Source organism: Mauremys reevesii, linkage group 9, assembly GCF_016161935.1.
Source record: "Mauremys reevesii isolate NIE-2019 linkage group 9, ASM1616193v1, whole genome shotgun sequence".
NCBI classification, from domain to species: domain Eukaryota; kingdom Metazoa; phylum Chordata; order Testudines; family Geoemydidae; genus Mauremys; species Mauremys reevesii.
This window is the reverse complement of record NC_052631.1, coordinates 6,617,068-6,644,503: the sequence shown is the minus strand read 5'-3', so window position 1 is coordinate 6,644,503 and position 27,436 is coordinate 6,617,068. Positions and strand designations below refer to the sequence as shown.

The 27,436-nt window shown below is 56.3% G+C and overlaps 1 protein-coding gene across 7 annotated transcripts in view; it reads right to left on the bottom strand.

Annotated features, from left to right (window-relative positions):
* Positions 1-3,863: 3,863 nt before the first annotated feature.
* The window catches only part of DIS3L2 (DIS3 like 3'-5' exoribonuclease 2), a 267,821-nt gene continuing 244,248 nt past the window's right edge, over positions 3,864-27,436 (bottom strand). For all 7 annotated transcript variants that reach the window (XM_039488736.1, XM_039488735.1, XM_039488731.1 and 4 more), the window contains 7 exons: positions 26,838-27,021; positions 23,242-23,328; positions 11,807-11,954; positions 11,242-11,372; positions 10,459-10,563; positions 8,818-8,919; positions 3,864-4,401 (listed from right to left, as the gene is read on the bottom strand). In XM_039488736.1, coding sequence (XP_039344670.1) covers positions 4,303-4,401; positions 8,818-8,919; positions 10,459-10,563; positions 11,242-11,372; positions 11,807-11,954; positions 23,242-23,328; positions 26,838-27,021 — 856 coding nt within the window. In that variant the 3' untranslated portion in view covers positions 3,864-4,302. The remainder of the gene's footprint in view (positions 4,402-8,817; positions 8,920-10,458; positions 10,564-11,241; positions 11,373-11,806; positions 11,955-23,241; positions 23,329-26,837; positions 27,022-27,436) is intronic.

Sequence of the window (27,436 nt, the reverse complement as noted above, 5' to 3'; positions counted from 1 at the left end):
GGCCCAGGCCTGTTACTACTCTGGGGTCATCTTGACGGGCTGTTACCTCCCTGTTTAAATGCTGGCACACACCTAGGTGCGCCCCTTTGCGGTGACGGCTGATGGCAAAGTCACATACCAGGCACCATTATAGCAGCCCTATGCTTCTGCCTGGTCCCTCCAGAGGTCCTGGAGTCCCTTGCCCTGGGACAAAAGCACAGCCTGTCCTGTTTTAACAGGAGTCCCCCAGATGTAAAGATCGACAAGCAAATGCAGGAGAAGAGGCGCTCTCAGGACATGACCCAGTGCCATGTCAAAGCCAGTGGAGTGATGGGAACGCAGGAAAGGCATTATGGGAATTTCTTAGCCTGACCCAAGTCCCAGAATTCCAGTCAGTTCGGGGAAGTATCCCACAATGCCCCACAGAAAAAATCCCAGAATGCACCAAGTTTAGCAGCAGAGTGTAGCTCCGTGGGCTAACCGCCCAGAATGCAGTGCAGTTATTTAGGAGAAGTGCAGAGCTCCGTGGGTGCAGTGAGTCGCACTGGAAGTAGTGCATCAGAGGGGTAGCCGTTAGGCTGGATCCGACGAAGTGGGTATTCACCATGAAAGCTCATGCTCCAATATGTCTGCTAGTCTATGAGGTGCCACAGGAGTCTTTGCTGCTTTTACTGGAAGTAGCTTCAGATGACCCAGAGCCAGGGGGCTGAGCTCTTTTGGTGTCCTTCCCACGGAAAAACACAGCCTGAGGAAACATTCCTGCATAGACAAGGCCTGTGGGACGTTGCTGCGTGTGGGGACAGAGGATACCGCCCGCTCACTAAACCACTAACTGGCTGGCTTGGCGAGAAGGTTTCTCATTACACCGCATGTCCCCACACACATGGCCCTGGGGGTCAGCCGTCTTCATGCTGTAGCCACATTTTCCAAGCAGCTAAGGTGCTGTCTGCAAGCTGGGCTCCTGCTCACCTGCTCTCCCCGGTCCTAACTAATCCGCACAACTTGTGACAGCTGCGAGAGCCGGGCAATCAGTGTTAACCGTCTGGAGGTCACACTCTCCACCCACGGTTACTGCACTTAACTCACCTTTGCTCAGCACCCAGGGGGTTTAGTGTGTGTACAAAAGCAAGCCGGCTAGCGCATTCCCAATCAAAGCACCGCAGCTGGAGCCGGCCACAGAGTGGAGGATGTATTATTACCTTTGCACATTTGTTCCATTGTCTCTCTACAGACAGCTACAACCGGCCTGAGCTTCCTTCTGGTTTACCATGCCCTGCTGGCTCCTCACCTCTCTTCTCCCCCACACTCTGGTATGCTGCAACGACACTGTTAAAGGCCAGGACAAGTTCAGCAAAGAGGTGGACTTAAAATAGATTTGCTACAAGCAATTGCCGCCCACCCAAGCAGTCAGTGTTTCCCCAGGGGGATCTTTAGCCTTCAGGTTGCCTGGCTCGATGACAGAACAACAGTAAATCCTGTTCTAAAGAACAGATCGGTGTTGAGGGAAACAAGCCACTGGGGAAAGTGCAAGAAAAATGTCATGAATAAAACCAGCCACCTTTTCTGTTGTGCTTGTTACAGGGGCCTCTCGAAGCGGGAAGGGTCGGGAGAGATGCTCCGTGGAGTTAAACTGATTGCAATTCTAGCTCCTTTTGCACTTCTGCTTCTCAAACATACTAGGCTTGAAACAAAGCCCTCCCCTTGCCATGCCCCCCTTCTCGGCCTCCTGGATCCTTCCGGGAAGCTGCGACGGTGAATTGGGAACAGCACCACCATTCCCATGGGGACAGACAGCTGCCGATTCCGCTTTCCCATAGGACTAGGCGTCCTGCTAACTGCTGTCTCTACTAACAGCGTAGCCGAGAAGTGCCTCAGGGCTTGTCTACACATGGCGATGAGGTGTGGACTGCAAGGGGATTAAGCTAAACTGGAAGGAGGCACTCTGATTCCAGAGTAAGTGTCTATACATGGAGTTAATCAGGAAGAGCGACTGCGCTTTAAAGTCACATCCCACCTCAATTCTCACTAGGAAAGGTGGCGTGTGCTTACTACCCTAGCTTATGACCCCTGCTTGCTGTATGGGCAGGACGGGGCTGCCGAGGGAGCCATTGAACGGAAGCCCCACTGCTCCAGCTCAGGAGGCTGCCTGAGACACTCCGAAGAGAAGCTTTGCCGAGGTGGGTGATGACGCCAGGGAGGGGGTTTGGGGGAGGGTTGTCGTCTTGCTCTTGAGAATCTCGGCTCCTTGTCCTTTACGGCTGGGAGGGAACGGGATCTGCTCAAGCTGCAGAGAGTGGGACACCAGGTGCGAGCTGCCCACCACTCCCTGCAAGGAGCATATCGAATGCTCACCTGGCTTTGCGCAAGGGCAGGACCATTCAGAGGCGGGGCTGACTGAGGAGCTCAGTGACAATCTCAACAGGGTTAACTATTACGCTGCCCAGCCGAGCAGCGAGAGGACCACGTTAGCAAGGCCAAGGCAGGGCCGGCTCCAGGGGTTGTGCTGCCCCAAGCAGCCAAAAAAAAAAAAAAAAGAAAAAAAGAAAAGAAAAAAAGCTGCGAACTGCAGCAATTCAGCGGGAGGTCCTTCGCTCCGAGCGGGAGTGAGGGACCCTCCACCGAATTGCCACCCCTCCGGAGTGGCCGCCCCGAGCACCTGCTTGCTAAGCTGGTGCCTGGAGCCGGCCCTGGACCAAGGGGTCAGATGGGTCTGAGAGAACTGGGGCTTAAACCACGCAGGGCTCCATCGCCTGCTCCCGCTCTGAACTGAACCAGTAACTGCTCTAGAAGGGCCAGTCTGGGCCAGTCTCCTTCCCTCCGCCCCAAATGACAGTCAGGCCTTGCCTGGACTAGGGGCTGTCGCAATGGGTTAGCTACCACGACTAGGAGTCTCTGTTACACAGTCACTGCCTTTAACACAAGCTACCACCACCCCTCTGACTCCCACTCTGGACAAGGCCTGGGAAGACCCCCAGCAGAAAGCCGCAATCTCTGTGCTTTACGAGATGGAGACACTCAGGACTGGAGGGAGTCGGGGCCTGCTGGCTTTCTTTCGTGGGATGACTTTGGTCTAAGCCAGATGATTAATGGCTTAAATCTCCTCTGCATACCTCCCTCCTTCCCCTCCCCGGTCATCTCGCAGCAGCTCGCCGGCCGTGACTTGTGCCAGGGCTTGGTCAGCGCTCGCTGGAGTGCGCTTGCAGAGCGGTGACTCACGTGGGAGTTCAAGAGGAGCTGAAATGCGGAGTGCAGTGATACTGGCTGGGATGAGTCAAGGCAGGGGAAGGCTGGAGGGCGTGGGGAGCAGGCAAAGGTCGTCTGGGGCTCGGAGGCATCGGGCAGGCTGGCACTTGCTGTCCATAGCAGGACGGCTAAATGGGAAGGGAAGAGGAGGGACGGGGCCTGTGTTTCCTTCTCAATATCCCAAGTGAATCCGGGTGGGGTCTGCTGAATTTGACACAGACAGGTGCTCTCCACCTGTGCAGCTTTTCCCCAGGCTCCTCTGTATTGACCCTGACCCCAGGAAACAGCATCATCTCCAGCAGGAGAGTCCCAGGCATCCCTGGACAGAGGATTACCCTGGAGCACAGCGCGAGCAGTTGGCTCAGAAAGCCAAAGGCTCCTGTTAAAGACGCAGACTGAAAGATTAACAAATCAACTGTGATAGCCAAGAACAAACATCCCTCATCCCCCCACTCGTCTGTTGTGCAAGTACCGCTGGAGCGGGAAATGCAGATGAGGTAGCTGCTGCATGATCCTGAATTTCACAACGTGCTGAGAAACAGCAAGCGCAGAAAGGCCCGAGCCTGCCGGGAAGACGAGTGATTGCCCAGGATTCCCGCCCTTGGAATCTGGGGGAGGCAAAATGAACGCCACACACATGCCACCGCTGGCCAGCTCTTTATTACGGGATGCAGAATTCAGCAAGAAACCCGGCAGTGGCCCCCGGTTCTCCCACGCCCAGAACGGCCCAAAGCAGCAGGGACAGCGGCAGCCTCTCCGAGAGGATGGCTTGTGTGTGTGTGTGTGGTGGTGGTGGTGGGGGGGACAGACACGGTCAGCAGCATTAATTTAAAAAAAAAAAAAGGCTAAAAAATATTTTAGAAACAGCGTTAATGTTCCCGCAGCTTCAACGATCTCAGCCAGGAAAGACCCGAGCTCCCCCTGCCACCCAGGTTAAAATCCAAACCAGAAGTAAAACTGAATTAATTAAAAAAGTTCCCTCCCGCACCCCGCGGAGCTAGGTGAGCACAGAGCGAGGCCTGGCTGGTCCAGAGGAGTCTGGCGGCACGGCGGGGCAGCAGGCGACGGAGCCCGCGGCTCTCACTTCTCCCGGCCCGGTCTCTTGAGCACCGCGCTGTACTTCAGGGGGCCGCTGTCCGACGTCAGGACGACCTCCACCAAGGTGAAGATGGTGATCACCTTCGGCCAGGGAGACAAGACAAAGGGGCCCCCGGGTTAGCTGGCTTCCAACAACGAGTTAGTCTAGGGCTGCTTCTGCCCCAGGGGTCGTGCAAGCTGCCTGTATTTACCCAACCAAGGGCCCATACTGACAACCCGCCGGGAGCCTGAGAAGCTGGAGCAGGTCTGAGAAAGCTCAGCTTTTATGAGGAGGTGTGGCCTGGGGAGGCTCCAGGTGGCACAGCATGGCAGGCTGGAGCATCTGCTACCTCGCAGGGAGGATGCGGAAGAACACAGGTGATTTGGTGCCTGTGAAACCAGAAGCTGCTGGTAATTAGCAGCTCCCTGCTCACTGCTGTGATCTGGGTTACAGGCACCAAGTCAGCCAGCTCACTGACATGTACCCCACAAGCTGAGTCCCCGCCGGCACGCGGAGCGACGAGAACTCAGCTAGACTGGAAACACACTGAACCATGACAGGGCCTTCCCAGCCAAGGAGCCTGACCCCGGGGGCTTCGTTCATCCCCACACGGTGGTGTCATCTGGCTTCAATCTCTGACTAGCAGATGGCACAGTCAGAACCTGCTGCCCCTTCGTTAGCATCAGCACTGGCACGTCCTCCCCAGAGCCGGAGCCAGCAGGACGCTCTGCATGTCTGGTGCGTAGGTATCGCACTTATCTAACACAGCCACATCCCCTCAATCAGGAAATGCCGGCTTGTACATTTCAGCATATCAGAGCAGACGTCAGAATGGAACTGACAGTGCTCCTTACAGAAGGAAACAGACCCTGGACAATCAATCCCTTCCATTCAGGCATGCAGAGCAACCTGCCCTCCTCTTTTAGCCGATCCCTTTTATTCAGCTGCATAAAACCTTGGGTGTGATGAGAATCAAAATTAAACTCTCAAAATTAATGAGATTTAACTTTTTAAACAGATCATTAGTGAAAGGTTTGCTGCCAGCAGGGCCCAGCCCGAAAGGCCCCACGGATGGGTAGAGTTGTTCAAGTGTCTGGTGATCCTCACTGGGCGTCCGGCAGTGGTGATGCTCACTGGAGCCATCACACACTTTTCCTGTTCACTGTTCTACTGTGGACAGTAACTTGTTCATGCCTCAGCAAATTGCCAAACGGCAACAGTTCCAGCGGCAAAGGCCAGGGCCGCCCAGAGGATCCAGGGGGCCTGGGGTCTTCAGTGGCGGGGGGCCCCCGTCGCCGAATTACCGCCAAAGACCCAGCACTTCAGCGGCACGTCCTAGGGTGGAAGGACTCCCTGCCGCAGGCCTTCAGGGCACTTCGGTGGCGGGTCCCAGGGCGGAAGGACCCCCTGCCGCAGGCCTTCAGGGCACTTCGGTGGCGGGTCCCAGGGTGGAAGGACCCCCCGTCGCTGAAGACCCAGAGCGAGTGAAGGACCTTGCTCCAGGGGCCCCGAAAAACTCTCGTGGGGGCCCCTGTGGGGCCCGGGGCAAATTGCCCCACTTGCCCCCCACACACACACATGGGCGGCCCTGGCAAAGGCGCTGGCTAGGCGGTGGGGGGGATTGACTGGAGAGTTAGGGTACGGCTACATGGGGAAAAAAGGTGTGTCCTTAACTCGGGTTCGCCACTCAGGTCCCTGTATTCATGAGGCTACAGCTGGACTTCAACCCCGGATTCCCCTACAGGCTTCAACCTGAGCTGCCAACCTGAGTCATCGGCTGGTTCGCTAGTGGGAGTTAAGAACACACCTTGGTCTGCAGTGCAGACGGACCCTACGTGAAAGGCAGAACTTTATTTTAATCCGCAGAGGATCATTTTTACCTACAGAATCTAGTAAGAGGTTCCCCAAGGAAACCATCCCAGCTGTATTAGCGGGAATTCCACGGTTTCGTCCTTCGCCTCAAGCCTTCTGTGTACAACCCCACTAAGCCTGATCGCTTCTCCCACGAGGGAGGGCACAGCTGGTGAGCTCTCCGGGGCCAGGGCTCGCCCCCAGAATGTGCCTGCCCGCCCCCAGCACGACGGGCCCTGAGCCTGTTCAGAGCATCTGCTCAGTCCCATAACGAGAGGGGAGAACCAGCCCATTAGCTTTACTCTGCGCTCCAAGGAGCCGGTCCAGCCTCTCTCCCTGCACTCGTGAGTGGGCAAACTTCTCCCAATCTTCCCAGCTGATTCTGTTCGCTGCTCAGAGTCAGTCCTGAGGAAGAGGCCACGTCTGCTTTGGACTCCAGTGTATCACAGTGGCCTGCAGTGAGGAGCGCCACACTACTCCTCCGCTGGCCAGCTGACACTGGAGCTGTCATTTCCCTCCTTTCATGGAGCTGGAGCACTAAGGCCAGGGCGGGGGCCCAGGCCGGCTGCCCCCCGGCTGCACCAGGAGGCTGGAATAAGGCGATTCACCCCTTAGTCTTGCTGCTGTTACCAAAGTTACGCAGTGGAGGGGGAGGGTGCCGCTGGAACCCCCCCCCGGAGTCCAGCTCCCCCATCAGCACCAGAGATGGGGCCGGGCGGCAGGAGCTCCTGAGCCCAGCAGCCGTCCAGCCTCTGCACATTTAACCTATTTTGCAAACAGCCTTTACAGATGTTCTCCCTCCCTGGCTGGGCTCAGCCAAACCAAAAGGCCGCTGCCAAGCCTTGCAAAGGCCCGCGGGGCCCCTCCCACCGTGCAGAGCCTGGCTGAGGGGGTGGTGCTGCCTGGCCCCGCAGGCTAACGCCAGGGCGTGACGGGGAGAGGAGCCTGTGCTCCAGGAGGGTGCAACTGTATGTCAGGGTGACATTGCTTCTTGCTGCTTCAGCAAAGCTCTGGGAAGGCTGCAGCGGTTCGAGGGGTTAGAGATTTATTGACACAGAGATCTCTTGCCTTGGAAGGAGCAATCCCAGCGGAGGGCTCCGGTGTTTGCTTAGGAGGCGGGATTGATTCGTGGAGGAGTTTCCTCCATGGCTCAGTGTTTACTTTCCAAAAATGATTAGCTCCCAGGCTGGGCTCTGCTCACGCTGGGCAGTCATTTTTCATGCTGCTCCCTGCAAGCGTGTAAGCGATCCCAGCTCCTGTACGACAGGATGAATTGGGGCCACTCGGGGCGGGTTCCAGGGGCCTTCCCCAGCCAAGTCGGCTTTAAAGGGAGCGCGCTGCCATGGGAGAGCTTGCAGCAGCTCACTCTCACGGTGTGCCCACACCACGGAGGCTATCCTGGCATAGCTACATCGCAGGATCCGGGGTGACCCTGTAGCGTAGACTGATGGAAGGGGGGTAGGAACACCAGCTCCCCAAGATGGTAGCTAAATTGACAGAAGCATTCGTCTATCAACAGGGCTGGGTCTCCAAGGGGGAGGGAGGGTTAGGTCTGCAGAGCTCTGGTGCTGGAGGGGGGGCGGGGGTGTGTGGATCTTTCACACCCCTGACTGGCGTAGCCTTTTAAGTGCAGACCAAGCCTCAGCCAGGGGATTGGGATTCATCTCTGGGAATTTCAAGGCAATCAGCTAGACCATTATTTTAAAGTGTTGCCAACTTTTGTTTGGCATCAAAGTAGTACTTAATCAAGCCAGACAAATGCAATCAATCCCCTTGATTGAGTTACTGCGTTAAAGGCTGATGGGGACACAGGAGACCGATTTCTCAACTCTATTAAAGCATTAACACCATGTCTGGGGAAATCGGACTTGAAACATTCCTTCTAATTGGATCTGAGCGCTGCCTGCCACATGGGCTGAAACCTGACTGAAAAGTCCAGCAGAAGGGGGATGATAAAGGCCAGAGCAATGAGGTGGGGAAGGTGTCTAGCCAGAGGCACAGGCAGACCCAATCTTGCTTAACATCTTAATTAACGATCTAGACGAGCAGTAAACAGCACGTTAATTACAGAGCTGTGGCACACAGCAGGGAGGGAGAAGTGCCGAAGGGCTGCAGGCCGGGGTGCTGGAACAATTGTGTAGTGGGGGTGCTGAGTGTAACCCCCACCCTGCATGTAAGGGAAAGCACCTCAAGCCCCCCAGCCCCTCTGGAGGCAGAGAGGCTAGAAAGCCAGGCGGTAATGGGAGTGAACCAGAGACGAGGGTGGCCACTTGGGGAAACAGAAGCCAGAACACAGGGATGTGAGGGGAGGATGCAGCCTGAGGGAGGCCAGGAGCCTGCAGAAACACAGTCTGCTGCAGTGAGTAGAGCAGTGGGCTGGGGGCAGGGACTCCGAGGCCCCCGAGCCCAGCCAGGGCCGGATTTACACTTACGCACCCCAAGGTGCAGAATCTCCAGTCCCTCCCGCCCCCAGCTGACTTTCATGCTGCACGTTTTAGAGAGGTAAGGCCCCCCCCCCAGCCATGTGCCTACTGTGCCCCATTGGAAATCTGGCCCTGAGCCCCGTGGAGAGCCGGGCGGGTGGGGAGTGCAGAGGGCTCGATCAGCAGACAAGGTCTATGCAGTTCAGTTGCGCTGATGCACTGAGCCATTGGTGTGGGCTTTACCTGAGGGGCAGCTTCCTGCTCTGGGGTCTCTGGCTCCCACAGGAGAGTTAGTTCAGGCTTCTTCCCCACCTTCTCAAAGCGGAATCCCGTCAGCGGCAGAGCCTGCAGAACAGACAGCACAGTGGGGAAAGCGCCGACTTCCAGGAGCGGTACTGGACCCCTAGGAATTCTGTCCCCCCGCTCCTGGTTTCTGGCCCCTCCTGGGACGGGCAAGGACCCTGGCTGCTCCCACAATCCTGCTACTCGCTCAGCTGGCACCACTGGACCCTGCTCAGCTGGCACTATAACCGTCTCCCACAGCGTGTAAACGACTGCCAAGTTCTTTTTGTCCAGCACCCTGTGTAAAGCACCTGCCGCTCTGTAACCTCCCAGGAGGAAGGAGCAGCCCCCGGTTCCCGAGATGCTGGTGGAAATGAAGTATGGCTGGAATACACCCACGCACAGGCTGTATATCACGCTGTACAGTCCGTGTCAAGATGCCATTGTCAGCAACAGAGCTCTCACTACAGCAAACCGCTTCCAAATGGTCCCAGATTTATGATGTGATCAAATGCAGCTAAAACCAACTGCTTCCCAATTTCAGCCCCAACCTGACCTCCGGGCCACAGGCCCTGGTTTCATTTCACTTTTCCTAGTGAATCGTTACCTGCTCCTGGCACGCACAACCGCGAAGCAGAGGAGCTGGAACACATGAAATTACTTCCTTTAATAAAAGCGAACGCGCTACGGATCCTTCTGGCTTCCTTCGCTTCTGCTCTTGTCCTGCCTGGGGCCTTTGGGGGGTCTAAGGGAACCCCCCCCCCCCCCCGACAGAGCTGCAGGAGACTAGGAGCGCGAGGTCTTGTTTGGAGGCACTAGAGTACATCGCAAGTTACAGTCCATCTCGCACTATTTTGTTACGAGACGCTTACGGTTGAAATGGCGCTAAACCTATTAGAGCAAACGCTGGCCTCTGCCCAGCAACTCCCACTGCCCCCCCATCCTTGGCGGGCTCATCTGCATGGGGTTCGTTATTAGTGTGACCCCTCTGACCCAGGTTTGGAGGTGCATTAAGCCCAGGCGAACTGACCCGTCTGGGGGGACTGGTTAGAACCCAGGCTCTGATTTAACCCGGGCTGGAATCACCCATTTTGCAGGGAGGATCCAGGCAGACTCACTTGAGTGGCGATAGTCCGCCAGTGCCTTCCCACAATTCCCCCTGAAGGACAGAGCTGTCCTCCAGCAATTGACACACCTGACTGGGAAGAATCCTAGAGCGCCTCAGCCCAAAGAACCAGGGGCGGTGACCCTGGACGCACAGAGGCGAGTGCAGAAAGAGTGAAGAGGCAGCATCTGTGGGGACGCTCACCCCCCGGCAAGGCTAACCCGCCTCACTTGGGCTCCCTGTGTAGTGAAGACACCCTCCCCTCCCTTGTGGTCTTCCCTGGTTGCACTTGGCCCCAGGGCAGCTCTGGTGGTGGCACTGCCGGTGTCGAATTGCCAGTGGGTACTTGGCACCTGCCCTGAGCCCGGCTAGAGGGCACAGAAGGGCCTCGACCAGCACTCCAGCCGTTACTACCCAGCAGAGCAGCCCGGGTGCAAGGTAGGGAGGATTAACGGCAGGGCCAGCCGAAGGGGGACCCGGAGCTCAAGGGCACGTACGTTACAGTAGATGCGTTTCTGAACTCCGAATCTCAGCACCAGGACGTCGAAGGCCTTGTTCAGGACACCCATCACCATTGCCTCTGACTCCAGCGGGCCGCACTCCTGCCAACACAAAGCACGGTCACGAGTGAGATACCCCCAAGGAGGACTCCCACCCAGAGACCATCCCAGTGTCCCACAACTCTCTGCCCACCTGGGCAGTGCCCATGCAGTTCGAAAATTGCTCCTCTGCTGGGACGTAATGCTCCCTGTGCCCAGTCGTTATGGAGCACAGTGGATCCTCTCCCCAGTCCCGACCGGGGAGCCAGCCAGCCGCCGGGACACCCCATGGCCTGTAGCACTCCTAAGAGCTAGCTGGGTCCAAGCAGTCAAGGGAGGGATTGTCAAGCCCTCCAGTGCTGTGGAAAGCAGAGTCACCTACATATACCCTGCTTGGACTCTGAACAGCCACCCCAGGGAGGAGGCCTCAGGCCCATGGCCCTGTTAGGACACGACAGGGCGAAACATCAGCAGAACTGAAGCCAGAAGCAGCACGTGCTCCTTGTTGGGCACAAGAGGGAGGAGAGCCAGTGGCTGCTCAGGCCAGGGATCACCGACACAGCAAGCCCTGCCCCATTGGATAGGGTCACCTGATGGGGGGGAAGGGGGGGATTTCAGTGCCAGGGTGTTCTTGAGAGACCGCCCCCAAAGGGAACCAAGGCGTCATCTCAATGCTCCAGGCCCCGCTCCCAGCCCGAGGGCAGCGCCGGCTCGTTTCGCGTCATGGTGGCTGTGTCTCACCCTGACGAAGATGGCGAAGAACAGGTCGGCGCTGAGCTCCTGCACCCTCTTGGAAGCCATTTTCCGGTCATTGCAGTGATCCGCTTGCTTCTGGATGTCCTCCTTTCTCATCCGGACCGGGCGTCCTGAGCCTGGGAGGGAAACAAGCTGCAACGACTGGAGAGCACCCTGGTGGCAAGGGGCCTGATGGGGACAACGCTCACCCTAGGGCACCAGGAGTCTGGCGTTCCCCAGTATCCCTGAGCAGCTCCCAACTGGAATCCCCTCCGTACGCGCAGAGCCTGCTAAGGTAGCTACACTCCCCCGGCCCGCTTCACGGGAGGGCAGCTCCCCAGAGCCTGGGGCCTGCTCCGAGGCCGGAGAATTACAGACACGGCTGCAGTGAGCAGAGGGGCCAGGGACACAGGGACTGGGTGACCTGTCCAGGCCCATACAGGGTCTGTCCAAATCCACAGCAGAACCCAGGAGTCCTGATGCCCCCTCCCCTGCGCCTTCCCTTCCCAGCCGTGAGGCTCCAGGCAGCAGCCTCTCAGCCCTGATCGGGCGGCCCCCTTCAGGCACCTACCCAGGGAGGCGGAGAGGAGCCGGTGCACGAGGATGTCAGCAAAGCGGCGGATGGGCGAGGTGAAGTGGGTGTAGAGCGGCACGTTCAGGGCGTAGTGGCGGAAGAGGGTCTCGTCTTCCAGGACGCCAGCGCAGAAGTAAAGAGCCATCTGGGAAGGGAAAAGCCCCGGCCGGTGAGACTCAAGGGAGGGGGGCCCCTGTGCGCGCTCTGCTCAAGCAGGGAAAGCCCCGTGCTCTGGAGCCCAGTGCCAGGGCTGGAAGAGGCCTCAGAAGTGCTTTACACAACAGCCCAGGGAGCCCCGAGACGCTTTAGCCAGGGGAGCTGGAGGAGCTCCCCAAGGGGAGGGTCACAGGCCTGGCTCTGCAGAGTCCTCAATTCCCTGCTGGGTTAAGACCTCATCAGGCTATTTCCACCACTGGCTGTCCCAAGCCCTCCTCCCCGGGGGCCGGACAGGCAGGGAAATAACCGGCCTGGCCCCTGGGAAATGGACTCGGGGGGTGGGGGGCAGAGCTCTCTGCTCTCTAACTTGGAGGGGTCTCAGTGGGCCCTTCTCGCTTCACAAAGCCACGTGGTACGGGCCAGATCCTCGGCTGGTGGCTCCATGGACGGCAATGGAGCCCAAGTGATCTACGCGGTGGGCGGAGCCGGCTCCGGGCTTGGAAAGGCACCTGAACTTTCTCTGCGTAACAGTTTGCCTCGTGTTTTGCTCAGCCAGACACAGCAACAGGTCACAGGGCCAGGCCCCCCATTTCCCCCCTAGGCGGTGAGTGGAGCATTCCCACCCTGCTGGCCGGAGCAGTAACAGCGTGACAGGGCTCTAGGGTGACCAGGCATCCCGAGAAAATCGGGATCCGCCTGATATTTAGGTGTTTGTCCCGATATTTCGCTCCGCCGGCAGCACTCAGGTTTTTTTTTTTGCTCCGCTAGCAGACACCCCCCCTCCCCCATGTGTCCCGACATTTTCTCCCTCTCATCTGGTCACCCTACAGGGCACTAGTGGGGCCATGCCTGCCGGCTCCCCGCTCACTCAGGCTAGTCCCTGCAGTGCTAGCAAGGTGACCTAGCGCGCCCTCTCCTGGAAAAAGGAGGGAATGACGTGGTCTGAAAGCCCTAATCCGCTGTGTGTGTGTGTGTGTGTGTGTGTGACAGAGAGAGAGAGAGAGAGAGAGAGAATGACTCACGGGTTAGCGCAGGTGCTGCGATATAGGTACCAGTTTTTCTAGTGCACATGGCCCCCAAGATGCCGTGCGGGTGGTTTGTTCGGGCCGGCAGTATGTGTCAACAGCAGGGCCGTGCTCCCTACTCTGCCCAGCGTCAGTGTGTGACTGGTGGATCACAGACACCGGGAAAATGGAGAAAGCACAGGGCACTCTGCATGGCAAACGGGCACAGAGAATGGCAGAGCGGAGGGAATCCCCTGTCCGGGGGCCAGCCAGCTACATCCCATGCCTTCTACCCCACAGGAAGGGGGACGGCCAGCCTTAAGACAGGGGGCAGCTGGCTGCAAGATTTCAACAATCCTGCCTTGAATTCCTGGTTCCACTGAAAAGCTGCAGAACGTGCTCCAGGGAGCTTCCACTGCAGCAGGTCTCCTGGGAGGAGTCTGCTTCAAATGGCCTGAGCTAACACTGGCTTGACCTCGCATGGCATCGTACTGAGTGTTAACAGGGTTGCAGCTGACTCCCCCCAGCCAGAAGGCTGCATGCGGCTCTCCCTTCTCCCCCCCCGAATTCCCAGCCAGGCAGGAGTGCTCCCTTAGGGACGGCCCTCAGGAGAGAGGGAACAGACTGTCCGCCCAGGAGTGCACTGGCGAAACAGCTGGGGATGTGTGGGAAGTGGGGCCGACGTGATGGATTTAACAGACGAGCCGGCGTGTTCCCGGCCCATGAAGGATGCTCTCCCGACAGAGGATTTCCGCTATGGCCACAGTTCCAGAGGCCCAAGCGAGATCCGGGGAGGGTCCTGCCCGAGACTTGGCCTCGGGGGCGAAATCCATCCCCGGGCAGCATGCGGGGCTCCCCATCGACTCGCACGGCTGCCTGTTCACCGCTCGGGCAGCATAAGCCAAACTTCCCCCCTTCCTCTGGGAAATGGGAAACAGACCGTTCCCCTCCCCAGCCCCATCCATCATGGGGATTAATGGAGCTCCTTGATACTGCTCGCTGGGAACAGCCGCCGCTTGGCTCGTGCGTTATTATATCTGCACAGTCTAAACAACCGATCGGGAATAAATCAAAGGGAGCTCGAGGAGCCCTTTCCCTGGAAGAAGCCACGCAGCCAGACTGACAGCCCAGGGACGGCTTCACTCAGGATCTCATCAGCCTGCTCTCGGGCAGGGTCGGATACAGCCCTCCGGCGCTGCTCCTCTGCGGGTGCTTTTAAAGAGACAGGGCTGAGGGTTTAAGCACCTGCGAGGCTGCTCCAGTGTCCCATTCGGTACTAAGCAGAAGCCGGAACATCACCCTGCACTGTGGGTCCCAGCCCGGCTCCCTTTACGAGCCACCGAAAGTTTGTAACCTGCCGTCGGGGCAGCCCAGAGACACAGGCATGCGCCTGGCTGCGGGGCCGGATGTCGGGAGACAGGTGCCGGTGGAGGAGAGCAGACAGGCTCTGAACGTAGCATTGCTCAGAGGCACTGGACTAGCCGCGCCAGGCACTGCAGAGCTGGGTCAGCACAGGTCAGGGCAGGTCGAGCTCCCCGCCACTGCTCTTCAGTGGGGATTCGGAGGGTGAAAGGGGAGGTCAGCCGCTGGGGCACATTGCCATTTAGGGGGCTTGTGTGGGCACACTGCCATCACGCAGGCCCCCATGCAGCCATCAGATGGGAACAGCTCTCAGCCTCCATCTGTGGTGAAAGGCTCCGGATCCCATTGCTCAGAGCCTGCAGAATGACAAGACGCCCATCAGCGCCATGTGCAATCCTCTTAGACCCCCTGGTTCACACACATGCCTCAGTAGCACTGCATGACTTGCCACTGTCGTTTACACCTCCCTCTGCATGTACCTGGGCACAATTCCAGAGGGAGTCCGACATCCTGGACACTCTGAGCTCACAAGGCTTCTCCAAACCTCCAGCACTCGGTAGATATTTACACATTCAAACCTGCACCCGAAACAGGAGGGCGCTAGCGTTCACGCAGATCACACATGCATACCCTGGGTTGTGATGGGGCACATTCCACTGTTGCCAAGGAAAAGGAACCCGGGACTCAGGTGTTGGCAGGTAAATGCAGGAGAAGCCGGATTTTGTGAACCAACTTGGGCTGGAGGAGCCAGGTTTTGGTTTTGCAAAATCAAAGCAGGGCCGGTTCTGATCCAGGGTCCATTCACCCAAATCACCCCTGTTCAGACATCTTGGCTAAGAGGCTTGGGGCCACCTCGAGGTCTGCAACGTGCTTTACAAAGAAGTAAGATGTCCGGTTCCTGCCCTGGAGAGCTTACAATCTAACCAGCTTAAACACAGCTGAGGGGAGGGGACAGGTGCAACACCAGAGCCAAACGACCGCGGTGGGGCTTGGAAGGTGGCTCGTGGGCACCACGGTTAATGCAGGGCTCTCCCCTTCAGCTGCCAGCCCCACCAAGCCTGATTCCTGACCTTTCTGTGGGCCAACGTATTTGTACGTTGGATGTCGACGCAGGCGGCGTTACTGCTCCGAGAGCTTACACAGTTTAAAACAACAACTTTCCTGTTCACCTCTGAGACGGGGACAAACTTGCTGCGATACCTGCTGCTTCATTTCATGAGAAGCGGCTACGACGTGAACTGCGGCTAAATCAACACACGGCCAGCGCTGGCCCTGCTTTTCCCAGCAGCCTCTTCACCGGGAACGTCGCTCGGTTGTGCAGCTGCTGCTATTACATGTTCCAGCTTTTATTTTTACATCTGCAAAACAGCCCAAAGGGCTGGAAAAACAACCCAGAGCCTGAGCCGCGCAGAGAAGCCCCTTAGATCAGGGGGGTTGTGGCAGGGTTATGGCGGAATGGCGATTGAATGAACCCATTTAAAAATAAGAGCAAGAGATTTAAAAACAACGGGAGTCGCCTGCTCCGATTACAAAGCTGAAATCCTGCCCTGGGATTCATGGTTCAGGCAGCTACCTCCTCCGGCTCCCCATGCTATCAGCTCCGCCAGCTCTTGCTGAGCTGCAGTGCACTGATCCGGGCAAGTAAACAGAGGAGGTTAAAAAAAGCAGCATGCTCCTCGCCTTATTATGAGACCCAATAGCTGGGATAGGAGCTCCCACCGCTGCCAATTTCCACAACCCAGGACTACATTATTTCTGATGTACTCCACGAAACAGTCTCCTTGACTCAGTTAGCCCAGTTCCCCAGCGGCTCACGCGCTGCAGGCCACGCGGTAGAGGCGTTCTAGTCCCATTGCTCGGCCCTGGGGAAGAAAAGTGCCTGATGCTGAACAGCTGCCCTGACTGCGATTCCTGATGGGATTTCATGGAGCTGAGCTACTGGGACGTGTGGAGAAAGATCCCTACAGCTCCACGTGGAGCATGGGCAAAGCACACGCAGGTGCTCCTGTAACTACAGCACGACGGCTGTGTCACAGGCCTGAGGCCAGATCACCGTGCGCCCATGAGCCAAAGCTGCAGGCCGGGCTGCTGGCTAGGTTATGGTCTTAGAGGAGAAAAGCCCCACTTCAAGGACGCCCCAGGGAGCTGGAAGAAGTGTTCAGTGGGGGTGCTCTTTCCCCCACCCCAATATCTTTCAAATCAGAGGCCTAACGTTGCTCTCCCATCATTAACCTCCCCAGAGCATTGGTCACAGGAGGGATGTGTTAGCCTCACTGCCATGGCCAATTCCAGTTTGGGGATTTTCCATTCTGCCTCCTCAATGCAGTTGGCTTTGGGACCCTTCTCAACCTCCTGCCCTAGACCGTTGCACAGAGTTGACATTTTAAAGAGTTGCTGCATCCCAGAGGTGGCTGCATTTCCTTGGGGGCTGAAGTGACCCTAGTATCCTTGTACATGAGTGCGCACAACGGTTAGACGATTATTCTGAGGCCACTTCTCTGGGGCTCCTGCGAGGACACGTGACTGAATGCGGGCAGCTCCGAGTGCCTGTCGTCACCTGCACGCCGGCGTTACCGAGCGACACCGGCATGACACACAGCGGATGTTTTCTCATTAACAGATTCAAATGACAAGTGCTCTCAACTCTCCGCTGTGCTCGGTTCCCGAGAAGAACTGCAAGGAGCATGCGAATAAATTAGCCATAGCCGACCAAGGGCTGCTTTGTTCTTATGGACAGATTGAATCCCCGAGTGACTGAGCCCCTGAAAAATGAGGTGTCATCTGTTACAAGCTGCCTGGCACACCAGCCCCCAGGAGCTCCCGCTGACATACATTGTGAGCTTCTTCCCACCTCCCTCCTCGTCAGTTTGAAAGGCATTCGTCCTGAGCCGGGCACAGAGCGTGCGTCAGAGACACGAGCCTGGCAGGATCGTGGATTAATTAGCTGCCGGCAGTTCTGGCCGAGTCACCTGCAGCCTGATGTCTGACACACAAGCCTCAGCGCTGGGAACGGATCTGTACACAGTGAAGCAGGCCACTGAGTATCGCCCAGCACCAGTGTGGTCATGTAGAGGAGTCCTGGCACTGCCACTAATCACAGCAACGGCCCACGCGTCCCAGAGCTGAGGCAGGGGCCGATCCAGAGCCTTGCCCCACGTGTGGTTTCAGGCAGTGGCTGGGGGCCACTGCCCCATGATTCCCTACTCACGGTGCACACAGCGCCGCACGGAGAGACTGCGAGGGTTTGAGAGATGGGAACAGTGGATGGGCTAGGAGACCTGAAGGCCTTTTCAGGGCCATATTCTCCACTCTGCTGTGGCTGTATTCTGGCTGGAGGTGCCAACAGAGGAGAACATGTCCACCAGCCAGCTTCCGGCACCCTCCTCTGGTGCAGGGGACGTGCAAGAGAGGAGCTCTGCTCCGCTTATTCTCCACTTGTGAAAACCCACTTAGGGTCCAGTGGGGTAAGTTATGGCAGCACCTCAGCTGCTCTAACTTGCACTCAGGCCAGGAGTGGGGAGGTGTGTGATGAGCAACTGGAGGTCCCTGCCTTGCGATGAGCAGAGCGTGGCTGCAGAGGGGGCCCCTTCCCTCCAGCTTTGACTACTTCTGGGATAACCACAGAGCTTCTTGCTGGTGGGAAAAGGGCCTTTCGGGGCTCACACGTCAGGTTGTGATTGGAAAGTCAATAAATGTCACAGGTTGCAAGCACAGCAGGCGCTCCCCTAAAATTCACCCCCACCCCCGGGTCAATGCGCCCACAAGAACCCATCTCCGTGCTTGCAAACAGGCAGCCTGGGAAGTGTTTGTGTCAATCCCAGATGGCGCTCGGCTGGCGCCCCTTGGAAAGCAGGGTCTGTGGTGTTTGCACTGGGTGCCCTGAATCCCAGGCAGCCCCAGCCTCTTGGGCCAGAACTGGAAGTGTCCCTTTCCCAAGGAGAATCAAGGTACAGACATGCTCCCCTGAACGTAGACATGGCTTCTCCAGACGTCTGACAGCCCAGACAACAGCTGTGTCTCCAAGCAAAGCAGAGACTTATTCGGGGCCTGTGACCCTTACAAAGCTGGTTTCTCTATTCATTTGTCACATTCCTCACCTTCCACATTCTCCGAAATTATGGCATTTCATACAAAGTCGAACAGTGCATATGGAATGCCTCTGGCTTCTCCAACTCACTAAGCGGTCCGGGTTTCTGACCTGTAGAGCAATACAGATAGTACACAGGCCCGACAGACCCTGAACTTAGTCTCAGGGTATGTCTTCACTACCCGGCGGATCGATAGACAGCGATTGATCCAGCGGGGATCGATCGACCACCGAGCGCTCTCCTGTCGACTCCTGTACTCCAGCGCCGCGAGAGGTGCAGGCAGAGTCGACGGGGGAGCGGCAGCCGTCGACTCACCACGGTGAAGACACCATGGTAAGTCAATCTAAGTACGTCAACTTCAGCTACGTTATTCACATAGCTGAAGTTGCATAACTTAGATCGATTCCCCCTCCACAGTGTAGACCAGGGCTAAGTATAGAGACATTTTTGCATCCATGGCAAGACATGGACTTCATGCAGGAAACAGCAAGACCTAGTGGTTGGAGGACAGCCAGTTTACTGCAACCATTTGGACTTGGCTTGCAGTTTAGGGAGTTGAACTCATCCGTGCTTGACCCCAGCTGCACTGGGGGGTTCTGGTAGCCCCGCTCCAAATTCTAGACCTTGGTCTTCTGCTATGAGATGCTCAACCCCATGGTGTGGGCTGTGTCTTGGGAAGCTTGATGGGCAGGGCTGGAACTCTTCTGCTTCTCCACAAGGCAGACACTGTCAGCACAGTCTTGGTCAGTGAATGCTTCTTGACCAACCTTGATTCCAACGTGTGGAGCAACAAGTCTAAGATCCAGCTGGTGGCTTGGCAGCATAGCGCCAGGGGGAGATGCATCCCCTGCTGCACACCCGAGGTTGTGTAGAAACGCAGCAAAAGCTCCACTCTCACACCGGTACAAAGATCGGGCACCAGATTTAGTAGAACATCCGGGGCGCCAACTCCTTTCAGTGCGAGCCAAAGGGCTGATCTGTCAGCAGAATCAAAAGCCACTTCCATGTTGATATACTCCACATGAAGCAAGCAATTAAATTCTCAGTGCAGCTCAGCTGGAAGCTGTAGCATAAGGGAAGCATTCATTATCAACCACCCAGCAGCAAAACCTGATTGCGGTGGACACCAAGTCTGTTAAGGAGCATTCGCTGCATCCTAGCAAAGAGAAGAGAGTGAAGACCTTTCCAGGGACTGATCGCAATGAGATCGACCTGTAGTTGCTGCACTTGGTGCGAGATCCGTTGCCCTGTACAAAGACACTACCAAAGTTGTCTTCCCATTCTGCTGGCACTCTGATGCCCACACTTTTAAAGAACAGTTGATGGAGACCAAAGGCCTTTGAGCAGCTCAGGTGGAATACCATAGGCATGGCCATTCCGTAACCTTTGGATGGCCTTTCGTTCTTCCTCGAGTGACAGAGGATCAGACACTCTTAGTTGAGAGCTAAGTAACCTGGGAGGACTTTCTTAGGTCAAGTCATGGAGCAACCTATGTAGAAAACTCCAGCGTGCTCCTGGCAAATGTTCATAATTGTAGATCAATTTACTGAGAGAGAAACAAATTTAAATTGTTTACCTCTACCAGTCTTGCCTGTGTGTGATGCACACACTCACATTGCTTCTTCCATTCAGGCGATGATTCGTTTGCTAAAAGGCAGGTACACACGACTACACATACCCACATGCAGGATCTACTTGCAAAGTGACTCTAAAAATGGCATTGTAGGTTTCCGTGCCTGGGGGGTGGAGGGGGGTGTTGGTGATTCCGTAGCAATACTCTGTTTACAAGTTAAAAGATGGTTTTGCGAAGAGCCAGCCCTGTAAACTCACCTTGGGAGCCAAAGTCTAGCTGGACTTCACCCTCCAGTAGCAGGAATGAAGGGTCTACCCCCAGAACAGAAGGTACTAATTCTGTTGGTGATACACTAGCCAGCATCAAATCCAGCTAACTTCCCCAGAGCGGGGTTGGCTCTGTAGGGCTAACGGGAGTTCAACTGTAAACTTATTTTTGCCAGTGAAGGCAGCAAGATGCAACACAGAATATACCTAGGGAGCAGGCTTATTGAGCAAGATGGGCAATTCCATATAGACGTTTGTCTGACTATAGCCATACTTCTGAAGAGAGTTATGGTCCATTGTTTTTGATGCAGGTCTAGCTTCCTTCTGACATCACACACAGTTAGAGTTCTCCTTCCAAAACGCCTTTCCTTTCATAAGCTCGCCTTGATCCATTAACATCTATAAGTTGGAAAGGTCTCTCCTTCCTGGCCAATCCTTCCAAACAGGCTTCATTACAATGCTCTCCTTAGCAGTCATGTAAGGAGCAGGGCAGAGGGGCCCTCTGATCAGAAATCTGGAGTCTTGGAAGCTTCCTCAGAACAGAGAGGGCACTCTCATAATGAGGGATTGTAGGACGGATGTGAGCATTTTACAGTGAACCACAGTCCCTGGCCCCATTTCAGCACACTACCCTCGCAATATCCCTTGCAGATACCTGGAGGCATTTAAAAAAGACACCAGCCACTTCACAGAGGACAGACTGAAGAGTCTAAACCTGACACTTAACTGTGTCGCAGCCTTGGGAAAACACTGCTGCTTGGCTAGGAGCAAACCTCCTCACGTCCTGCTTTGCTCAAGCTCCGAATCTATTTAACTACGGGTGTGCTCACCCCTCCTCTGCGACAGCCAGGCTGGCCGGAGCTGTGCCCTCGTTGGCAGAGCGGCAGCACCAGAAGCAAAGGAAACGTGGCGCGTTTTCATTTTGGGACCATGGTGAAAGGAAGCTGAAGAGCAAACGAGCCTTCCAAATCCCCAGCTCAGTTAGGAAATGGTTTGAATGAGACACTGCCCAGCCACCCCTCCACCAGAGCCTAGCTCCCAAAGGCCTTCCTCCGTGGCTCTGACTCATATGGAACTCCTCCTTGAGAAAGTAGAGGCTCTGCATCGCTTTCAATGATGGGCAGATGCTGCAAATTCGGCTGTTGACAAGGCATGTGCTTGTGCGGCAGGTGAGTTTGTCGAACGTGCCGAGGTACCTGGTGGTGGAGAGCAGGAAGGGCTCCAAGTTTACTCCCCTCCTACACCCTCCGGCAGGCCTTCCATACGGCACAGATGCAGCTTTTGGGCTTAAAGAAAAATTAGCCCTTGAACAAGAACATACAATTCAGAAAGTTCTCACCGCCCCACCCTGGGCCATGCCTGGCCACGTGACGGTCTCCTTTCGCCGGCTGGTCAAAGCACCAGGCAGTCTGGTATCTGGAGAGAAGACTCGGGGCCTTGACACAACACAGTCCAGCAGCAGGCTGGAGGGGGAGTCCATGTCATAGACGCTACCAATCGGATTCAACTTTGACAGTATGTCCCGCTGAAGGGGAAAGGAAGCCACCCATGCCTCCGGTGTTGGAGACACGTGCAAGCCAGACAAAGGGTTGTTATCTAGAGAAACACGCTGGAAAAACACACCCAGCTAAAGAGGGGAGAACTGCGCAGCAGCAAACTGCACTAATGAGTCCAACGTGCGTGTGGGGGATAATTACCACACTGTTTGTGCTAATTGCCATCAGAGCCTCCCCAGCTACATTTGCAAACAAGCATTAAGCCGCTAACGTACAGCGGGACTTCAGGCAACTGCTAATGAGTAAATGGAGCAAATTAACTAATTAGAAGAGTGACAGTCAAATGAGTAATGTCAGGAAGATACTGTATTCCCACGGTGATAAGCACTCAGTGGCAGAGAGGCCGTTTTGAGGAACGTGTCACCTTCTCCCTGCTGGTGGGCTGTGCTCTCAGAACTGGCCTCCCTTCGCGCTGCGGCCGAGTTAACAAGGCGGAGACGTTACAAAAATTATACTGTGTTTTCTTTTAGTTAATTCTGTGCCGATGAAATGCACCGGATTAGCTGTTCCCGGGGCGTCACAACAGAACCAGCACAGCCGTGGCACGGCAAGCTCCCCTCCTGCCAGTTCTGCCACCTACCCAAAAGAGACCATCTCTAGAGATGGATGGGTCTCCGTGGCCCACTCACATGTGGGCCTCTCTGCTTACAAGGGCAGGTCAATGCTGGGTTTTGACGGGGATGCCTGTTTACTCTGAACTGAGACAAATTCATTGAAGTTGGACCAAACAGCTGTTATAGGGTCTGACCTGGGCTGGCCTTTCAACCAGTGACCTCAGTTCCCTGGCCCCTCAGCTGTCCAAGCACCTGAACTGTTCTTTAGGAAGAAAATTGCCACTGGATGTCATGAGAGGAGGTTTTAGCAGGGCGACTAGGCCTGACCCAATCCCCTGAAGCCAATGGGGATCTGTACCCTGCCATCCTTGCCCTTGCCGAGCAGTCACTTAAACCCTTTATGGCCTCCTGCGTGAAATACCCAGAACTGTGCCCGTGGTGGCAGCAGCCATTGTAAGAGCCTCCTGGATGTGCCATTTGAGGGAGAGTCCAAGGAGCAACGCCCACTGAACCCATCAATCTCAGCGGGTCAGCACGCATTGGCCGGTGAACCCAGCCCATAAGTAACCGGGCAGGCCTCAGGGACTGGAGCAGACTGGACACATGGGGTGTAAATCTGGGTCATGCAATGCTTTGGGGGTATCTGGGTCATGCAATGCTTTGAGGCTTCCAGGAGTTACTAGTGACTGCGCTTCGCTTCTTCATCTTCCTTCCCCCGTGTAACAGTTTAAACGATCAGTGCAGGGGGGGATTTCGGGAGAGGGGAAGCAGCACTGATCTGGGCAGTAAACGCAAAGCAGGTGGCGACAAGCCTGAAAACATTCCGGTGCTGCTTGCCCAGGGATAAGCACATTGTGACCTGGCGGCTCTTACCTGCATTGGCCTGGAGAACATGTTGGTCAGCACTTCTTTCCTGGCCTCTGCATAGCTGTCTGCACCAAACATTTCATTCAGACTTTTCTGGAAGGAGAGAAGGGGGGGAAGACAAGCAGATGAAAGGCTCGGGGAGAGAACAAACACGTCCTGCTCTTTGCTGCTGTCTTACTGCTCCGGGGAGTTACACTTTACAACAAAAATCCTCTCTTCCCTGTTTACACCCAGCACTTAGATATGGGAAATGGAAACGTTTTCCTCACTAAGCACGTTTCCCTCCATATGCACAGCCTGGCTGGCTGCAGCAGGGCCTTTCATGGTCCCGGCAGCCGGGCTGGTCCCAGCCTGGTGCTCACAGCCTGATTGGCTACGACAGGGCTGCCTGCAATCATCAGGCTGTGGACACCGTTTCTATATATTGCCGTCATCTATGATACTGCTCAACATCTGCTTTTCAAAGGCAGCAGCCATGCGGGGCAGAGAGGCCCAGGGACATCTCCGAACATTCAGAGAGATGGACTTCGAACCTCTCCCTCTCAACCTGCAGGTCTGAGGGATGCATCAGTCTGAAGCCATTGTGCGAGGCTAGTAACAAGCAGCGCTGCATCCTCCTCGTTGGAAAGGCCCCACACGCTCAACGCTCAGAGGAAAAGCATCCCCCTGTCTCCAGAGGCCCCGACAAGGAGCACGGTGCAAGTCCCGGAGGGGCCATGGGCCACACCTAACAGAACAGCACGAGGGAGGCTGACGATGGACGGTATTAACAGGATCACCGGCAGTCTAGGGACAATTAAAAAGAAAATACCGGAGCCCACCCTTCACTTTCGATCTGAAGTGAAGCTTCATGGCTTGGGCTGCAGAGCGCGTTAATCTGCAGAACCTTCTGAAACCCTTCTCCTTGCATATACAGAGCATGAGATTTCCCGGCATGGGTCTCCAGTCCCACCCCTGAAACCATCATCTTTCTATGCAGAAATTGCTTTACTGCAACCACTGGCTGGTGAGAACAGAGCTAACCAGCGACAGAAACAGCACACACAAAACACACTATGGCCTCGGCGGAACCCTCTCTGCTTCTGCCCCAGCTTTTCCTTCCCCTCCCCCGGGAGCGTGCTGTTTTACACAGCCCTAAGGGTGTCATGCCTGCAAACGGGGGCTTTGGTCCAGATGGACTCATTACCCATCCATCAGGGCACGACTGGGCATGCAGCAGCACATACTGGCGCTCGGAGGTTACCCTCTGTCATAGGCACTTACAGCTAAGGCTACGTTTTAGTCACGGGTATTTTTAGTAAAAGTCATGGACAGGTCATGGGGAGTAAACAAAAATTCATGGCCCGTGACCTGTCCATGACTTTTACTATATATCCCTGACTAAAACTGGGGGGGAGAGCTCGGGAGGGCAGCCCGGGTGGGGCGCTGTGGCCCAGGAGGGCGCCGCGGGTGCTCATGGGAGGTGGGGTGGCCCCGGGAGGCGCTGTGAGGGGGCAGTTGATGGCCCAGGGGGCCACCACAGGTGCTCAGGTGAGTCACGGCCCGGGGGTGTCATGGGTGCTGGGGGGGGTGTTGACGGCCCAGGGGGGCTGCCGCGGGTGCTCTGGGGGGAGTCATGGCCCAGGGAGGGGAAGTCACAGCCTGGAAGGGGGAGTTACGGGTGCTCGGGAGGGGGTGGGCTGTGGCCCGGGGGGCGGTGGGGGTGTTGGTGGGGCTGGGAGAGGCTCCCTACCCAGCTCCTAGCTCCATGTGCTGCCTCTGCTCCACCCTAAGCCCTGGGTCTGCAGTTCCCATTGGCCAGGGACCACGGCTAATGGGTGCTGTGGGGGTGGGTGCCGGAGGGCAGAGGCAGTGTGGAGCTAGGTGCTGAGGGAGGGGAGCTGCTGTCACCCTTCCAGAGAGCCCCCCCACCAGGAAAGCACCCTACCCCCAGCCCTGAGCCCCCTCACACCTAAACTCCTGCTGTTGGGGGTGGGGGGGGTGCAGAAGTCACAGAATCCGTTACTTCTGTGACAAACACGGAGCCTTACTTAGAGCAACCCACCCATCAGCACTGTATCTAGGCATGTGCTGAATTTATTCCTAACAGCCCATGCCAAGATTCCTCGGATTTTCTGTCTCTGCAAGAAACGCCCACAACCGGCCATCTGAGGGGTTCCGAGTATACGCCAATCACACCGGGACACCCCCAATGGGGGAGCACGTATCACCTACCAACCTATGAGATTTATCCAGCCCCTATTAATGTCCTGAGCACTGCATCATCTTTAATGCATTTAGCTGCCGAGCAGCCCTGGGAGGGAGGGCAGGGCTAGTGCCCCATGGTACAGATGGGGACCTGGGGCACAGAGAGGTTGCGTGACTTGCCCAAGGCAACCCAGGAAGTCTGTGGCAAAGTGGGAATTAACCCTGGTCTCCCACGTCCCAAGCTAGCCTCCTAATCAAGGGGCCATGCTCCCTGTTACCCCCTCTGTACAGCGAAGGCCACGGAGTGGATACGTGACTTAGGCGAGATCAGACTGATGCAGTCAGTGGCACTAGTGGAACTCAGGAGGCCATATCGCCAGTTCCCTGCTCTAACCACTACACCAGCAAACATGTGCCGGCCCCAACTGTCCATTGCATTTAGAACTAGATCCGCCGTGTCTGGCTACGCCCCGATTTGAGGCCAGACTCTGCTGTGGGAGGCTGCAGCAGGGGAGAGCACACCATGGTGGATGCTGACCCTGGAGATGACATTTTAAACCTGTGCAAACCCTGTTTCTTCGCTAACGGAGAGAGAGGCAGGGGATGTGACCTCTGGCGCAGCCTGTCATGATCCCACCGAATCTCCAACTCTTCCCAATGACAATTCTTCCTGTGGTTTGTATGCTGCTGGCTTCCACTTCTGGACAGCCACTAGCTTCCTCTGTGGCTTCAGCTCTCTGCCGTAACCCGCCCAGCTAGACAACAGGGAGACCCTCCCCTCCCTGACAAGGGGCCGCGGGGCTTAGCCAGCTACTGCGTGGGCAGCGATCAAGAGCTGGAAAGTGCCGGGTAGTTTTTAGGATTGTCTTTCCTCAAGAGCCTCCCCGCTCCTGGCTCATTATCAGTGATCTCCAGTCCCCAGGGGAGATGGCTGGAGAGAACAGACAAATCCTGGGCAGACTAATACCTCTTGGGGATTTGTCATCTTTCCTGCAGTGCCAGTGGCTTCATCACATCTCTCTGCACGAGCCCCGGTTTGAGACAGGAGGGTGTTACCAGACTTTTCTGAGAGGCTGGCTCTAGTGGAGCCCAGAGACCTGCCACCTGGCTGCAGACGAGGCAGGAGGGATTCAGATGGAGGACTCGCGTGACAATGCACACTCTGTTCTGTAGGCCCAGTGTGTGCCTACGAAGGTGTTCCTCATCTCCAACCCCCCCGGACACCCCCTTGGCCAGCTCTGCACAGTCAGCTGCAGCCCTGTGCAGATGACAGGGCAGATCACCCAAGGAATGGAGAGCAGGTAACCACAGGCCATGACACAAATGCTGTCAGAGAAAGTATCAGGAAGCTCAGGAGAGCTTCACCGTCTAGACATTCTCCCTTGGCGCAAATCCCCGGTGCGGTGTCCACTCACGTGCAGGGCCCCTGCGCTGCTGAAATCTATCTCCAGTCCCATCTGGTCGCAGAACTCCATGAGATCATTCAGCATCTTGGTCTGGGGCGGGGGGTGACGGCGCAGCAAGGCCTGTTGGGGGAAGGAGCGGTAGATCTGATGGGCGACGGCCATGTTCGCCAGCAGCATGAATTCTTCCACCAGCCTGCAGCAAGAAGAGGCATCATGAGGGTTAAAGCAGGAAGCCCCTGGGGACATGAAGTGCCAACCTTAATCAACACCCCCCCCCAGCTTGTACTCAATGCTGGGAGCTAGTGCAGCGTGAGCGCATAGGAGAGCGGTTAGTAGTAGTGACTATTTGACCTGAGATACCAGCAAACCCCCCCAAATCCTCCCTCTCCTGCTGAGAGGTTCCTGTGGGCCATCCTAGTGGTGCAGACAAGCAGAAGCCAGCAATAACTGGACAGCTCAAATTACAATCAAATAATCCTGCTGCAGGTCATTGTATCTCCTGAAACACTTGACAAGAAAAGCAAATGCAGTGTGAGTGATAGCACAGAAGACAAACACAGATAGCACGTCCCGAGCCAGAGGAAACATGGTCCCCCCCGCCCCCCACT